The 18848-nt window shown below is 38.3% G+C and overlaps 1 protein-coding gene across 2 annotated transcripts in view; it reads left to right on the forward strand.

Moving 5' to 3' along the window:
• Positions 1-14082: 14082 nt before the first annotated feature.
• Positions 14083-18848, forward strand: part of MMP16 (matrix metallopeptidase 16) — a 199767-nt gene continuing 195001 nt past the window's right edge. Inside the window, exon 1 of one of the 2 annotated variants that reach the window (XM_083822637.1) lies at positions 14083-15697. In XM_083822637.1, the coding sequence (XP_083678763.1) occupies positions 15566-15697 (132 nt within the window). In that variant the 5' untranslated portion in view covers positions 14083-15565. The remainder of the gene's footprint in view (positions 15698-18848) is intronic. The other variant, XM_083822639.1, reaches the window with a different exon arrangement.

The following is an 18848-nucleotide window of genomic DNA, read 5'->3' on the forward strand; positions in this document are numbered from 1 at the left end:
CGTGTGGGACCCATAGGCTGCAGGGGGACAGCCTGCTCCACCAGGGGCCTCTCCACAGGCCGCACGGGAACTGCTGCTGCGTGCCTGGAGCACCTCCTGCCCTCCTTCTGTCTGGTTCTGACCCCTCCCTCTCCCAGCTGCTGTTGTGCAACAGTTTTATTCCCTTTCTTAAATTTGCTCTCCCACAGGCGCAAACAGCGTCACCTAGTGGCTTGCCTCTGGGCAGTGGCGGGTCCCTTTGGATCTGGCTGAAACTGGTCTTTATCTAACATGGGGCAGCTTCTGGATTTTTCTCACAGAGGCCATCCCTGCAGCCCCCCCACTACCAAAACCTTGCAACGTAAACCCACTAAACCATCATATACATGGCTTCCTACAGTGAGCAAGGTAAGGACAGTGATCTCTCAGTCGTGCATGCAGTTCCATCCCTATAATATTTTTGTGTCAGACCAACAAGAAAACCCTTTATATGCAGCTCTTGAAAGCACGCAAGCATTGAGCTGGTCAGAATTAATTGTGATCCAGCACTACATCATATCCAAAAGTGTCAGTAGAGTGGATTCCTCATGTTAAGGCATCAATTTGCTATTCCCACTGTTTGAAATGTGCCTATCTTGACAGTTTCACAACATTCTATGAAATTTTAAGATTAACTCTAAGAATAATATCAGCAAATCAAATTTACATCTATATACATGAGAAAGATTATAGTAGTTGTTTTAGGAGATCTTCAGATAGCTCATTTTTACTGAAAATGTATTGCATGCACTTCCCATTAGATCTGTGGTTTTATATTAATTACCCTGATATTCAAACAAGAAGAAATATGTACATCTATCTCTAGCAAGATTCCACTTTTTGGTACTTCATGGATTTGAACTGTTTTCCAGCATGAGAAATACAGTCATTTTATTTGTATATATTAAGTAATGCCACTGTTGGGGTTTGCTTCATCTCAGCAGGCTACATTAGCATTGTTTATTCCTCTGTATAGTTGGTATATTAGTGCAATAGAAAGAGAAGCACATTTTTCATTAGATAACACATCTTCTCTTCTCTTGCCAAAAGTGCATATGAAGTTTGCCATGTTGCATAAAACTGTATGTAATCTTTCAATACAAATGCAACGTGCTTCTCTGCATGGTATTGCTTTCTACATCTTGTTACCCTTGCAATCTCATTCTTTCCCCTGCCTTTTCAAACATCCCTATTATTGGGATGACCCTATTACTCAAGGTCATAGCTGGTATATAATGGATACTTTGAAGAATAAAAATATATACTGCTCAATAAATTGTCCGAGAAATTTCTCTTAATAGAAGAGGTACAGGAGATAAACTTGGAAATACAGCAAAATATAAAGGCAAATATTTAATGCACTGATTGGACTCATATCTCTAGGCTGTAATTAAATTACAGACCTTTGCTTTGGATTTCGGTGGACTCAGGATTTCACCATTTTTCTTAGAAGGAGACAGAAGCCACTTTCTGTTCTACCTGGATATCAGACTTGGAGGGCAACAACAGTTCATTTTTTAGCAGGGTAGGGAGGTGACTGGATCCAAATATATACGTTTTCTTTTTATTTAGTTGTTGCTGTTGTTTTAAAACATTTTCGTATTATTTTGTCTTTGTTGTTTCAACGTATTCCTGGCAATCTGCAAAGATCTTTTCTCTCCAAGTGGGTAATGAAGCCACATAGTTCCATTTCTTGATCTCATCCTATTACTTCATTATTTCTTCCTCCCATTGTGCCAGTCATGATGTTCTCAGATGGTATCATTTTTCCTGCTTTCTCTTAGATACACCAATATCTCATCCTTACCACATATAATCAATCTCCTGTCTACAGCTGTAAAGGATATTCCCTCATTTAGCTTGGCTCTTTTTTTTTTTTTTTTCTCTTTCCTTATTACAGAACAACATGAAAGTGGCCTTTAGATGGATGTCACAAACCCAACCTTCCACTGAAAACAAAAGAGATGGATTCTTCCATTCACCACAAAAGTGCAAATTTCTCTCAAAGAATGGTAGAACAGGCAGTGGCACTAACAGGAAATGGTGAAAGACAGTGATGCTCGAGAAGGCTGATATTGCTGATATTCTTAAGGGATATATCAGAAATTTTAAGCTCATCTTGTACTGTTCTTTTGCCTGTCTGTTTTATAATTTTTCTCCACTTTTTTTTTCCTTCCTCTATTCTCTGCTATCTTACAGATAATGTGAGATCCACAGGTAACTGATCGTGTCTTCTACAACCAAAAGGAAAAGTAGCATGAAGGGAAGATTTAGTTTTACCCATCACCTAGGATTGCAATACAGACTGTGTACGGATTGCAAAGCTTTACAATTTGCAACCTAATATCAATGAAACTCTTCCTGAAGCGTACTATTAGAATCTTACAAGTGATTAGATAAAAAGTAAAATTATCATAACCACCTGAAAACAGAAGAAGCCGAAGTTTCAAATTGGTCTAGTGCACAACTAATTGTAACTTGTCAGAGTCCATATGGATGCAGCAGAAAGAAAAGACAGTAATACAGATGAACAATAAATAAATAAAACAAAACAAAATAAAATAAATTGCTATGTAATGATTACATTTTTAAAAACTAATTTTTCATCACCTTCATCTAAACTGTTGGTGGCCCAGATATGAGAGATATAGGATGATCAGAGCTACTTTTGTTTATTTTATCCTTACATCTTAAAAGAATTGAGAACAAATTCATTTGACTAGTGAGGTCGTATGCATGATTTTAGAATGGGACTTCTGAGGAGACTCTGCAAATGGAAAGAAGATCCAACGATTCTGTTCCTTCACATGTGCTCATCAGAGGGTTGTTCTCCACTTAGTCATGTATGAAGTGGGAACAATTGCAGATTCTTTGAGTAAAATGAATGAATATGATCGGAAGAAAACAGAGACATAGGAAAGATTCTCTCTCCTCTCATTACAGCAAAGTCATAGAATCATAGAATCATTAAGGTTAGAAAAGACCTTCAAGATCATCTGATCCAACCATCTCCCTACCACCAGTATCACCCACTAAACCATGTCCTGTCCCTAAGCACCACATCAAACCTTTTGATGTGGTGCTTAGGGACCCCCAGAAGTTACCTGTTCATTAATTTCTTCCTCCTCCAACTCAGAAGTAATAAATATTCCTTAAAAAAAAAAAAAAAAGTGATCAACTAAAGAAAGGCAACAAGATGTTTTAAAGGATAGCTACAATCTAATTATTGTCATCTGTATAAGGTCCAGATAATTTTATCCTTTCCCATCTGTAGAGGCAAGTTTAGAGACTGTACTATGATGAGCTACAGGTTTCTGAAAATGAGATCACTTCCCAAAGCTGTATATGCTGTAATTACATCACAATCATATTATTGTCATCATCTTCTCAGAATGGCAAGCTCATACCATTCCAAGCAAGTACATATTTAATCATTAGATGAAAAGCTTTTAGTTACAAGAGCTAAAGAAAAATGTATCATCTGTCAGCAAAAATGACGGTAGAGAACACTAGTGTTTCAAAGAGTAGTCCTGTTAGTCAGCATGCTACTGTGTTCCACAATAGCTCACAAAACTTCCCATCATGTGAGGATCTTTCCTGACCAGGAAAAAAAAAAAAAAAGAAACAAAAAATGGAGAAATGAGAAACTTATCTGTAAAGAATGAATTTGGTGTACGAACTGGAGAAAAGCAAATATTTCTCTGTTATGTGTTGATTCTTGACGAATAGAACAAATTTAAATACTTCCCATGGAATTTAAAGAAAAAAAAAAAAGTATGTGCACATATATATATATATATACATACATGCACTTAAATCAATACAAATTTGCTGTTTATTAAATGTTGATTGCACTGCTTACCTATAATTCATTAAAAAGAGAATTCACCAGATTGGTTATTTATTGAATGTACTCTGCTCTGTGACATGTACTCTGTTCAGGTACCCTAAATATCTTTATTGTTAAAATTTTCATAGCCTCCATAAATAGCCTCTTCCAATGTTACGTACTATTATAGCAAGGAAAAAAAAGTCTAAATTAAATTTCTTGATTTATAATTAAGTCAAATTTACCCCACAGTGATGAGGTATAAATATATGCTTTTTATGATACCTGTACATTTTCACAGATATAATTACCATACCTCTGCAGCAAATTCCTTTCTAGGCTACACAAAAAATTTCCAGTCCAAAACAGAACCTTTTCTTATATGCTTTCAAATCTTCGATCACTTTGTTTCAGATCAATTTCTATTTGTTTTGTCTTACAGTATGGTAACCAAACCTAAAATTCCAGTTGAGATCTTAGTAAGACTGAGTAAGGAAGAAAAAGTATTACCCAAAGTTGTCAATTTTCCATGAACCATTCCCAGAATTGTATTTATCTTTTTTATTAACATCCTATTAATCTTAATTCAAATTATGGAACATCTATACTTTTTTTTTTCCAGTCTTTTTTGCATTGTTCTTCCTCATTTTATGTTTGTCCATATAACATTTTTTCACAATCATAATACATGTATTTATCATCATTAAATTTAATCAGATTTTTGACCTTTTCTCTGACATGCATTGATCTCCAGAATACTTACAAACTTCACAAATATTTTGTCATTTGCAAATTGCATTGCTATGCCCTTCATTTCATTGTTTAGGTTGTTAATGAAAATATGGAATTGACCTTCATAGAAGCAGTGTCCATGAATGGGTCAACTTGAACAGAAATGTAACTAAAATTTACTTAAAACTGAGCTAACACAATATTTTTTTCAACTTTTTTTCTAGTAATTTCATTTGTACATGATAGTATGCTGTTATGGAGCTGAAGTTCTAAAAACTGTACATTAAGAAAGGAACTTTTTTCATCATCTACTCATGCATTGTCCCACATTTTCAGACTTGTCTCCCTGCTGCCCTCCATGGAAAAACAAACAAACAACAAAAACAACAAAAACAACAACAACAATAACATCAACAACAACAAAAAAACACACAATAACAAAACACAAAAACAACTAAACTGATTAGTGAATAGTACCAAGTAAAATGGAAATATTTGTTTCAGTATGGCAACAAAACACTTTGGTGAGGAACAGAACATTTATCTAGAACATATAAAGGTTACACAAACTTGGGATCTGAACCATAAAATATTGCAAATATAAAATATGAATGGTTGTGATTCTATGGGAAGGTAAGAAAACTGAGATATCCCAAGTGCCAGTTCAATACCATGATGCCAAGTGTCATTGCATGAAATACTGTCAAGTAACTCAAAATTCCTGAGGCTTGGAAAAGGACATAGCTAATGATACTACTTATAAATAAATAAATAAATAAATAAATAAATGAAGTTAAATATATGTAGAATGTGTTAGCAAACTGTATTACCTATATGATTACAATTTAAAGGGGAAATAGCATAATTAGGAAAATATTTACATTTTATTAAATATTTATGAAATAGCATAATAAAAAGCACCCTTAATACACACCGGAACTACTTTTGGATACTGAAGTAATCTTGTTAGACAAAAGACTTAAGTTCCATAGACTTTCCACTTACCTGAAATTCATACTAATAAGAATTAAAACAACATGTAATTTTCAAAGTTATTAGTGCTTCTTTCATCAAATATGTATTAATCTATTCTCTTACTCATTAGCAAAGTATTTGGTTGTACCGAGTTGCAAGACATTATTTAGGTCAAATATAGATTTACTGACAGGTGCTTGAGGTGCACCCACCTGAAATAGATGTATCTGAACATTGCTGAAGTTACTAATGAAGCACAGACTAAACATAAAATAAGAAATTTCCAAGTAAATTATTTTATAAACTCTAGTCTTAAGTTATAACAACTAAAGAGCAAACAAGCTCACTTATTTGGTTAATAAAATATGGTAAACTTACAGATTTGATGATCCAGATAGAATAATTAGATGTGGTACAGTGGAACTTGCTCAAATCATTAATGAGAAAATGTATTTTACATGATCTAATGTTCATTAGATGTTAGTCCATATGCATATATATGCTATCATAAGCATACCATGCATATGTATCGCACTCATTTTTTATACAGACTAAATATGTATGGACATCATGTGCTTGAAGATAAGTATCTATATGGGCTTGGGGAAAGCAAGAAGTCCTTGTCTCGGAACTCCACCACACCCTCTGCCTTCTGGCAGCTTTATAGATGCTTATAATGAAAAACTAGATTATATCCTCTTTATTAAAAGAATCTGGAATTCTGCCTTGCTTGCTCTCTGTTTCTCTCTCACACATACATGTATGTGTGCACACATGCACTCTCACAGAAGACTAATGTTAGTATCTCTATTAGAATGAAAAAAAAAACCTCACGTATTCCTCAAGTTGCTGTTGTCATCCTCTATCCTCCAGAAATTTTACTCGTCTTGACAAACAAGTGAATGTTCTATCAAAATGTGAGAAACTTTTTAAAAGGTACAAATGTTTTCAGCTGCCTTTGGGTCTGGAAGCTACGAAGCCAGCTAAAGGCCCCTCACACGTAAAATGCACTCACTAAAGGTGGTTTTTTTTTCACTGTGAAGGTCTGGACACAATAACAATGGTAATAACACTAAATAATAGGAACAGTTAGAAAGGCTTTCAGAGCATGTAATAAGCTGGGCAACTGTAATATCAATCAATTCAGGTAAACACTGTATAAAACTCGTGATGACTAACCAGCTAAATAAATAGCAGCAAATGCACTTAAAAAAAATAATAATAAAAAAATCTGTATTAGTAAGCCCCTGTAATTTTCTTGTTTTTCCATTCCTTTATTTTTACTTTATCCGTTTCACTACAGGGCAGTGAAACAGGTGAAGAAAGAACCTAGTATTTTCACAGATGCCTATGTGCATACAGGTTTGTCCAAGTCCCAAAAAATTAATGAGAACTAGGTGTTCAAATCTGTTAGGTGGCCTGAGATTTCAACCTGAAAGTATGAGCAGTATTTGGAAGCCTCTCTTAAGCTAAAGGTCTAAGCATAATTCTGCCTCTTCTTCAGTTATGCATGAGTAAGAACATATACTTGGGATCTCTACTGGGAGCCTCCTTAATGATATGGAAATACTGTACAGCCAGTTCTTGTGCTTTTATGAGGTGTCCTGCAATACAGAAGTTAGAAAATAAAATTGAGAAGACCAGAAAAATCCCAGAAGGAAGACAGAGGAAAGATTACAAAAACCTGTATGTCTAAGATTAAGGAAGATAAAAATTTATTTAAATTAAAATACATAAACCTAGTGAGTTTTTTTTTAAGAAGGACAGTGTAAAGCATTACAAGTTCCAGGATGGTGTTTGGGCTCACACATGGTACAGAGCAAAACTCGGGGAGGGGGTGTTACAAAAATCTTCAGTAGTTTTCTTGTGACTTTTCTGCACATGAGTTATGAAGGCCACATCCAACTGAATAAATAAGACTCTGTAAAAGATCACAACATAATCTCACTACTTTCTCTGAATTTCTCCCAGAATACACATATAAAACTGGTCTACTTATCTTACTTTCCTGACAACTTCCCCTCTACTATTAGCCATGTATAAACAGACTTTTCAAGGCTAACAACATTGTTATACCACCCCAGTTTATAACCCCATCTTTTTCCTTTTTCATAATTTTTCCTTGATATAGTACTAGAACAATAACGAGGTTAAATCTGTTTTTGTAGCTCTATTCTACACACATATACAATACAGTCATATATAAAGACAGGTTTGAACTGTACCTCCCCTTCAAAAATGCTACAGTAATTTCACAGCAGGATATCAGATTCAAAGAAACTTCCTACCCTTTCCCCCAACAACCACATCTACACCAGCATCTTCACCCTTATGACATCATATTTAAAACTTTTTTTTCTTCTTTTTTTTTTTTATTATTTTAATTTCTCTTGCTAAGATAAAACTAAGGACACGACTGGGACTGGAATAGCAAAGAACAGGCAATGCCATGAAATTTGACTGATGAAAAATGTTAACAGGGCAAAATTCAGTTTAAGCTTAACTGCTATAAAATAATTCCCCGTTCCCTTCTTTCCTTCCAGGACAAATATAAATATGAAAAACAACAGTAAGAGTAAAAAGAAACTGTTACCATTGCTTGAATCGAGAAGTAAATGGCGTTAAAAATGGTGTTTCATCAGAGGAGTTTAGGCAAAGGAAAAAAACTGAGTCCCATTCAAATTTATATTCCCCCTAACATCATCTGTTTGGGGCAACTAGATCCTGTAAGTGTGTAATGCATTTTCATACACTGTAGTCCTAATAATCATGTCTGCCTTTCTATTCTAACAAATTCATTTTCGAGGTCTTAGCTTCCCTTTTTCTTCCCTACTCTTTTTTGCTTTGGGGTAAGTGGGTTTATAAAAATACACCCACACTTCAATATTACCACACTGAAAAACAGTATTTCTAAAATTGTTAAATGTTGCTTTTTAGACCATCAGCACACAGGTTACAAAGTTGAGACTGCAAACAAGACTTTAATACTTGTCTCAAGAGAATATACCTTATTTTATAGTCTTCTTTGACCTGACCACTATTTCCCAAGTGACAAAATTAACCTATTTCTACAATTAACCAATTATAGAAAAAGGATGCTAAGATAACCTTAACATGGAAGTAAAAGTTGCTTATTAAAGGAGGGGAAATCAGGTTGTAATCAGAGGAACCTAGACATAGAAAAACTGAATCCTCTGTGTGTAATTTGTCCTTGTTCACTTGAATAATAACTGTTTCTACCTGATAGATATCTGTCATTTTGTGTATCTGTTGTAAAAAGGAGTAATACATAAGCTTAACCCTGGGTGAAATCTCCTGTTTCTTGCAGGCTGACCTCCTCAGATACATTTTCAAGTGAGCCCTTTTAAATATATATATTCTATTGATAACTCTGCTCTCTTTTTACAAGCAGTGTGAAGTCTTTCTTCTATAAACATGTATTTTTGATCCAAAATCTCATATATGAATACTATAAACTAAAATGATCTTAAGGAATGTTATATGTGTCTATTTTAACCCATGTTGAAGTTGAATTTCCAGTCAGTTTAGAGCAATACAAAACTTGGGATAATTACCTTCCATTTAAGATTCAATCTAATATGAAGGCCTTTGTATTTATGTTATAGAAGCCATCAAGTAACTAGACCTTTTCATACTTATGGAACACAATATTTATGAAAGACACCTGTTGATTCCTTTCTTGACCAAACCTTTCAATATTTAAAAAAAAATATTTTCAATATTTTTAAAAGCACTCTGTTACCTTACAAGCCATTGACTATGCTTCTCAGAACTCCTGTCTGTCAGACTCACCTGTTGTTGCTTTACATTATTTATTTCTGTTTTGTGCATCATGTTCTTTCCTTAGCTTTTAAAAACATCAATATGGGTAATATTGTAAAAATGAAGGAGATAATATTCAGCATTAATTGTTAAGATCTTACAACAGTCACTAGACTTCTATTCCGGCATTATCTAGTGAGTAATCAGCAGCACAGTCCAAAGGACAGCTGGACCATTCATACACCTTTGGCTGCATAGACCCATTTAGTATGAGGTATATATGTTGGGAAATTGCTGATGGACTTGATGTTTAAACAGACCTTGCTTGCTCTGGAGACTCATCCAAAAATCAGAAAACATGGAGAGAATGTATCACAACTGGAAGGGAAAACAGCAGCATGAAAATTGTCATAGAGAAAATAAAGTTTTATATGAGTACTTGCATGGAGTAAATAAGGAGTTGGCTGCTTTGGTGCATTTTTTTTGGATCTATTCTTCACTAACACAGTACTAACTCATGCCACTAAAAACTATTTTTTACAAATATTTTATTACAGAAAAATAGATTATTTTTATTGTTATTATGTAGTTCACAATGTTTTTTTTCCAAGAGTCATTTTTTTTTAACACTGTATCTTCTTTCTCTTTAAAATGTACTTCTGTCAGTCTTCAGCTACAGAATTGTATTTTCAATAGCTATTTCTCTTGGTGACCTCTCCTATTTTTAAGAGATTAGGAGATATCTGCTCTAGTTTCTGAAATGGATGCTGTCACTACAAAGACTAAAATAACTGGAGGCCTGACAAATGCCACACAAAAGAGATTTTACCCTCAAAATATCTCCCTGACACAGGGAAATCATTTTGCAGACTAGGTTATGATACTTAGGTTAGATTAACTTGATTTGTAACTCTCAGAACAAGCACCAGAGTAGCCTAATCTGAGTTAAGTCTGCTTTGTGCAGGCAGTTGGACCTGATGACTTACAGAGGCCCCTGTGAACCTAAGTTATTCTATGACATTATGACTTTATTAGAATTAAAAATTCAATTGATACTTTACTAATTTTATTTATTTATTTCTAAGTTTTTACACTTTCAGACTTCCTCCCTGACTTCACTGGCTTTTGGTGAAAAATAGGAACCAAGCATGAACCAAAATATCATTAATTATTAGTGAATTTTATGATTCTAGGAATTTTCCTTGTGATTCTACTACAATTGTGCGAAGTTTCACAATATTATTTCTCCTGTCTTTACTCAGCTACTTTATAAAGCCATTGGTGGAGCTGTAAGACAACATAGCAAAGTGCACTGGCAGTATAAGTCAGTTCTAATTCCTGACTACATAGGCTTGTGACTACAATGAAAGTTGCACAATAAAGAACAATAGTGACCTGAACAGAGGCAATATGAGCATAATCGTTGCAGGAATACATGCTAAATGCAGTATTCCCTCTACACTGTTAAACTTGTTGCCTTCATATCCTGTAGGATCTGCCAAATAGTCAAACAGAATTCATATAGACACATCTATGAACGTCTCATTTCATAAGTAGAAGGCCAGGTGTGTAGAAAATCTTTCCAAACTATATCTAAATGTAGCAATCCATAGATATGTAAGATTTGTGATGTTTACCCTTACTTCTTGCAGTTTATTGCATGTTTCAACAAAGCCCTCTTCTTTTAAAAAGTTCCAGCTGGTACTATTAGCAGCTAAGCACCACAGAAGTCAGCAAGGAGAACATGTAATATTTTGTGTTTTTTACTTATCATTTTTTAAAATTCAGAACTGTATATACAGTAATGTGGAAGACGTTTGCCCTGTGTTCAAAGCTGGACATGGGAGTGCTCAATGATGCCTATGCCTGCTTCTAGTACATACTACTACTTTATACATTGTGACTGCAGTCATCCGTCAGGTGGCCAAGACGGCCAACAGCATCCTGGCTTACATAAGAAGCAGTGTGGCCAGCAGGTCTAGGGAAGTGATTGTCCCCCTGTACTCGGCTCTGGTAAGGCTGCACGTTGAGTACTGTGTTCAGTTTTGGGTCTCTCGCTACAAGAAGGACATGGAGGTGCTCGAGCGAGTCCAGAGAAGGGCAACGAAGCTGGTGAGGGGTCTGGAGAACAAGGCTTACGAGGAGCGGCTGAGGGAGCTGGGCTTGTTCAGTCCGGAGAAGAGGAGGCTCAGGGGCAACTTAACGCACTCTACAGGTACATTAAAGGAGGCTGTAGAGAGGTGGGGGTTGGTCTATTCTTCCACGTGCCTGGTGACAGGATGAGGGGGAATGGGCTAAAGTTGCGCCAGGGGAGGTTTAGGTTGGATGTTAGGAAGAAGTTCTTTACTGAAAGGGTTGTTAGGCATTGGAATGGGCTGCCCAGGGAAATGGTTGAGTCACCATCCCTGGGGGTCTTTAACAGACGTTTAGATGTAGAGCTTAGTGATATGGTTTAGTGGAGGTCTTGTTAGTGTTGGGTCAGAGGTTGGACTAGATGATCTTGGAGGTCTCTTCCAACCTAGAATATTCTGTGATTCTGTAAAAGATATAATCTGTGGAACCTAAAAAACTGAGCTAGTAGGTTGGTTGGGAGCAGCAGGAAAAGACCTCTCCTTGTATTTCAAAAAGGCCAAAAGTTTGTTGTTGTTGTTGTTGTTTTGTTTTTTCAGTTGTGCTTCTGTACAAACCTACTCACCATTTATAAATTACTGCTGGTACGCAGTATAAGCAAGAATAGAAAATATCACACTAGTATTTCATAAAGATAGAAATCAGCAAGACACTAATAAAGTACAGGACTTGAATCATTCAAGTACTTCAACAAATAGCTCCAATTTCTTTCCAGTTGCATTTTTCTTCTTCCTTCCTTTTTTCTTTCATCTTTATTGCTCTTTCCTGCCTTTTCTCCAATCTCTCACACACTCCCATATACAGATATCTACCTACAGCTCACTGCATGGGGTTTCAAAATTCTTTTCTCTTTCTCTGTACCTTCTTGAATGTCCAAGAGGCTCTGCTGCTACTCCTGTATATTGATGCCCCCAGCTTACTCATAAATATTCAAGGCCATTTCCCATTACTGCTGGTGTTTCCTCACACAAGCATTCTTGAATGAAATTTTTCACTTCAAAGGTCATCTTTGTCCTTCATATGGACATTGCCTCATTTCTTCCCATGGCACTCATATCCACATATTTCTGCTCTTGTTCCTTACCAATCTCTTTCTTTACCACTGTGGTCTCTCTGTCTTTCTCACACAGCCTTACAAACACTTGGGTATTTTTGTTCTCCACTGTTCTATTCATACCATTGCTTTTCTTCTTTCCTCTTCTAATGGATACAGTGTAAAGGAAGAAGGTAATCATATTCATAGTCCCGTGTTTTTCAAAATAAATAGTCACAGCAGTCCTGACAGGGGCGATGAATGAAGTTCCAGTTAGAGGAACATACTGGCACAAATTGCCCAGAGGAGCTGTAGATGGTCAGTGCAGTGCTCAAGGCCAGTTTGGATGGGGCTTTGGATAACCTGGTCTAGTGTTTGGAGTGTTTAGAGTTTGGAAGTAGATGATCTTTAAGGTCCCTTCCAACCCAAGCCATTCTATGATTCTATGATTTATGTTTCCATTTCCAGGTATTACATTAATGGCAGACTTTACAAAACACACCAGCAAAAACAGAGGTAGCACTTGCTGAGAGCACAGATAAAAAGAAGGTCCCTTAGAAGAAGAGGAAAAACAAAAAGCACAGGATAAGTGCTTCTTTCCCACCAGTTACTGATTCACAGAGTAATGAATTATCAGTTCTTAGTTCACAGAGTAATACCTGAGTAATAACCAGTTATTAATTCATAGGATAATAAAAGGAAAGAAACTACTATTATAATAGCACCAAAAAAAACAAACAAACAACAAAAAAACCACAACCAAACAAAAAAAAACACATTGATGAGATCACATTACACTGAAAATGGAAGGTATAGCTATAATATTATTGCTTATCAGACCTCCATATGAAAGATATTCCACACTCCCCCTAGGTATCTAGTTCCCAATATTACTACCTTTATATTGTAGAAAGTTTTGTCTAACATTAAATCTGAACTTCCTGAATAATTTAGTTGATACATTTTTTCCTTCATCCTGAAGACAGAAAGAATATTTTTGTCCTTTTCACAGCAACATTTTCCATACAAAGAAAATTTTCCATACTTTTTACCCTAGGCCTTCTCAGACTAAAGAAATGGTGTTTATTTCAAATTTTCCGTGTCTTACATTCTAAATGTTTTAGTATTATTTTCCCCTGGACTCTCTCTAGTTTGAGCCTAAACACTCTTGGCTCCACCAGTCCCTAGCAGAAAAATCATCTGTCCTGTCAGAAATAAAGGACAACTATTAATACACTCTATGATGAGGTTGTCTTTTTTTTTTTTTTTAAACTGTAGCATGTTGCTGACTCATATTTACTTTCAGGTCCATTACATTGCTCAGATTCTTTTCTGATGTGCTGTTGTTTTACCGGTATCATACTTTTTGATTTTTCTTCCCAAATGTAATTTGCATTTGTCAGTATTAAGTTTCTTGCTGATGGTTTCAAGACATTAATTTGTTAAGATCATTTTGACTTCTGATGCTGGCCACCAAAGTGCCAACAAGTCCTTCTAGCTTGCTTCCAGCTCTATATTTCATGATTCCATCATCCACATCACTAATAATTTGAAGAAGAGAAAATGCCTTTTAGATCAAGCAGGTAATGTTAATAAAAAAAAATAAGAAAAGAAAAAGCGTATCACATAAGGAATTCTGCTAAATCGCAAAACTTTTGGTTAGGCAGAACATGACATCTTCAGAGATAACTGCCTTATTTTTAAGATATCAAAAGATAAACAACCTGCCTTATTCCTACATCCTGCTACTAAGTGTTATCAAAACTCTATACGTCTAAACCACATGAGTTTTAATTCTGGTCATTGACCTCAACTACCCAAGAAAGTAGATTTTTCTGTCAGGGATGTCTTCTACTTCCAGTCTGTTGCATATCATGATCTAGTGCATCTTTTTTGATAACTAAGCATATTGTAAGTTTTCATATCTTGGAATCTTTCAAATTACTCTTTTTCTTCCCGGTGTTTTTGTTGTTGTTGTTTTTCAGTACATATCTGAACAAGATGCATTACCGCAACAGCTTGTCTCCGTAATGTCATGGGTTGCTCCACCTTTGACTGGACAGCCCTGCTAAAACATCAAACAGCTCCATAAAATGATCTATTTACCATAAAATCACAATAATTGCTTATGTGCCTAAATCAGAAGGCATTTTTCCCCCCATAAATATGACCGTACATCTGAACATATTAAAATGGATTTTCAAAATAAAAATACGCATTTTTTTTTTCTTTTTACTGACTTGCTTACATCACCGCTAACTACACCACCACTACTCCATCTTCGGGGAACTTTCCCCGCGGTGGCTCTCCATCCATCCCCGGTCACCCGGGGGCACCCCAACCACCCCTCCACCTCTCCCAACGCGGCCCGCAGGGGGGCGGCAGGGAGGCCGGAGGCACTGGGGAGGCTGCGGGCCCCTTCCCCGGCAGAAGCGGAAAAAATAAAGGGGTGGAAGAGCCGGGCCGGCGGCGGCGGCGGGGAGGCGAGGGACGGAGCGTGGCAGGACCGCCTGGCGGGGCCGTCGCCTTCAAGGTGGCTGCCGGGAGCCGGGCGGGGCTGCGTGGATTTGGGATGAGGAGGGGGGAGAGAAGGAGGGAGACAAGAGGAAGGGCAGAGAGCCGAGCCGAGCCATCCCCGTTAGGAGGCGGAGGGGGAGGAGGCTGAGGAGGAGGAGGGAGGGACGGAGGGAGGGGAGGAGGCTGAAGAGGAGGAGGGGGAGGAGGAGGACACGGGGAGGCGGCTGCTGCTGCTGCTGCCGGGCAGAGAGGAGTCGTGCCGGAGCTGCGGCGGCACTCGGATGCCACATTCCCCCCGTACGGGACTGGCGGGGAGGATGAGCGAGAGCTGATCCTGCTGCCGGAGCTGCCAAGTGCCCCTTCCTCCTCCTCCTCCTCCTCCTCCTCCTTCTGCGCCTCCTCCCCTGCTGTGGGTGAACCTGCGCTACGGGCTCTTCACCGACCCGGGGAGGGGGCTGGTTTGTTTGTGTATTTGTTTAAGGAACAGAGAGAGAGGGGGAGCGAGAGAGAGAGGGAGAGATCTTCCATCCGTTGAAGCACAGTTCACTATGATCGTACTCGCATTCAGCACTGGAAGCCGGTTGGATTTCGTGTCTCGGTCCAGGGTGTTTTTCTTGCAAACCTTCCTTTGGATTTTATGTGCTACAGTGTGCAAAGCGGAGCAGTATTTCAATGTGGAGGTAAGCTCAGCCGTGTGCGTGTGCGAGCGTGTGTGCTCCCTCCGCTCCTGCTTCCCCCTTCCCTTTTCCACATCCCCTAAATAAAACCGACCCCCCCCAGCCAGCCATGTCATCGAGCAGCCAGGTCGGTGGCGGTTTCTTTCCAGCAGCCGGCAGCTAGCTCCCCTCCCTGATGGCTGCGTTTCCGAGGGGGATCCCGCTGCCGGCGGCAGCTCCAGGCTCGGTGCCGGGCTCTAGAGCGCTGCCCGTGCCCCCTCGGCCCCCTCCCGGGGCAAGGCGGACAGCCCCCGGCCCGGCGCTGGGCACTACAGCTCGGGGAACGCTCTCTGAATACCGTGGACCTGAGATATTGCTGTATGGCTGAGGTTTCCCCCACCCTTTTCTTCCGTTCTTTCTCTCTTCCTTTATTTTTTTGGAAAGAAGAATGAATGAAAGAGTGTTGTGGGGACAGGAGGAAGGAAACTTGGGATGTGGGGTGCGTTTCTTTGTGGTGAAGTGTTTGGCAAAATAAGATCCTTTTCCCACTTAAACCTAATAAAAAGAGTTGCCGCTAGAAACTGTGAAACAAATGGTATAAAGGTGCAACTACAACACAAAAGTTAGAGGGTGTGGAGGACCAGGAAATACAATTTTTTTTTCCTAAGTGAAAATGAAGGTTAAAACATAAGGATACTTAAATAGGGCAAACCCTAAGAGTTTGCAGCCACGGTGAGAATTCAGTGAACACCCATTTCCAGTCACTCTTCTGTATGCTCCCCTTTTTTTTTTTTTTTTTTACATAATGCTTCCTAATAAGTAACGAGCTTTTACTGACTTTATAGCACATATTCTTTCCTCCTTTTCCCCCTCCCGTCACTCCGTTCATTCTGTTGTGAGCCCTTTTTCCTCATCTTTTTCAATGTTCTGTATTTATCTTCCTTTCTGTCTGTTCTTCTTCATCCTTCTCGTTACATCTCTCTAATATGCATGTGCTCTTTCCACTTCACATACGCTGTAACGGTTTTCTGTCAGATCTCTGTGTGCCTTCTCTTTCTTCTGTCCTGCCAGCCCCACTCCAAACTTTCTGCTGCACCCATGCACCACCCTCAACTCATTCTTGTTTCTTGTCTCTTTCATCTCATGTTCCCACAATTCTTTCTCTCACAGAAATGAAGCCCGTGCCTTTCTTTCTGTCTCGCACATATGCACACTGGCTTGTTTTATGTGAGCTCTTGTTCTCACTTAGTGACACTCATTCTTGCTCTTGTCTATGGCAAGACTGCTCCCGCAGATGCTCCTCCATCCCTAAGCTGTCTCCTTTTCTGTCTCAAGTCCTTACCTGTACTTTCTGTCATTCTGCCTCAGCAAGATCACCTCATACATACCAAAAATCACTTTTTCTTTCCTTGTGTGCTTTCATTCTATCCTTTCCCTCTTGGATGGCAGTTTCCCTTGCCACATGTAGTTCTCCTTTCTGCTTAGCAACACGCAACCTCAGCTTCCCTCTCTGACTTCTTTCTCTCTAGAAAGTATCGTCTTTAGTCCATCATTAAAATCTCTCCTGATCATACATCCTACCTTTTTTTTTTTTCTGCCATCTGCACACTAGTCCCTCTCATTCATTTCATATAACAAATGTACATCTCTGCTTCAGTATGACTGTAAGCTCTTTGGGGCAGCACTCATGTCTCCTTAGGCGTTTATGCAGTGTGTAGTGTGCTGGAGCCTGTAGTCTGTTGTGAGTCTTGCTATATAAATATTGAAGTCGCAAATTTCAGCATGCATGTTTAAGTTTTCTCCTTTTGCTCCTGTCCTTAGCTGCCTTCTTTACGGATGAGCATAGGAAAGCAGCATGGAAGGGAGGAAGTTGCTCTCTGTAGCCTCTCCAGGCTTCACAGGCTGGCCCCCTGCAGGGTATATGGAAGAAATTCCAGCAACAGAACTTTCTCCTCCCACAGTAGTCTGCTTTGCTGGCATCTGGCTCTGCTGGAGAGACTGGCGGCAGATGGAGCTAGTGTGGGAGGAGAAAAAGATTGGTTTCGTCAAGTGGAATAGGAACAGGAGGCCAACTCCAGTCAGAAGGAGGTTTTATGAGGAAAGAAGGGAAACAGTTTCATTTTTGCCACCTCTTGCATACGGAAAACAACACATTGGAGGGCAAAAGACAATACCAGTAGCAAGAGACTCTGTTGGGTGAAATGCAGTAGTGTCTGTGTGATGAGGGGACATATTTCCTCCTTCTGAAATATTCCATCGCGTGTTCTTCCTCCCAGTTCATCATATACCAGCCAGCTCTCTCAGTCTCTTTTCATATTTCAGTCTTTGAGCCACAGATTGCTGGGAGCCAGAAGAGTGTTTGAGGGAATTTCTCTGGTATTCAGGAGTTGTCCTAATGTGAGGTTCTTCCCTAGACCACTGCTTTTGACTACTCTGTGACGTGATCCTGTCTAGACAGACTTGAGTTTTACCCCAGAACAGCCATTCCCATGTTCATGCTGTTTGGATAGCACTGCAAATTCAACTTTCTTCTTGTAGGGAACAGCAAAGGCTAAAACCATGAGAAATCTGAGGCAAAGGTGTTGGCAGTAGCAGTGTATGTATTGTGCTGTACAGCACTCTGTGTCAGCACAAGTGCATAATACAGTTGTACTTGATGGTAAATTGTGTAAATATATGACAATTCTTATGGCAATACAAATTAACATATGAAACAGGTTTCAGGAAAGAAGCAGTGTACATTTAGTTGAATAAAAAGTCCCTGAACAGATACTTAGGATGGCTGGAAAGCAGATTTTAATTCTTTCCTGTTTCTAAATAAAGTACAGATAATACCTGTTGAACATTATAAAATGCAGAGATCCTTTATTTCCTCTTATTATTCTGCCTCTGTTAATCCATTTTCCTAATTGAAAAGAAACATTCATGTAGCACTTTTGGATTGTTTGTTTGTTTGTTTCAATGCTGGTTTGTTGGGCTGTGAGCCAGAGCAATTCTTAAGAGATACTACTGTAGCTCAAAGATATTAAATAAAATGTTGCCTTTTAAAAGAAAAACATAAAGATGAAGTTTACAAGCTTGTATGAACATTACTATTCTTTCTTTGTAATTTTATTGCTTCTGTGTAAAATTCTTTTAAGCAAATATCTACATGGATGAAGTCCGTAAGCTTCCA

The sequence above is a fragment of the Anser anser genome (genome assembly GCF_964211835.1).
Source record: "Anser anser genome assembly, chromosome: 2".
Classification (NCBI taxonomy): Eukaryota; Metazoa; Chordata; class Aves; order Anseriformes; family Anatidae; genus Anser; species Anser anser.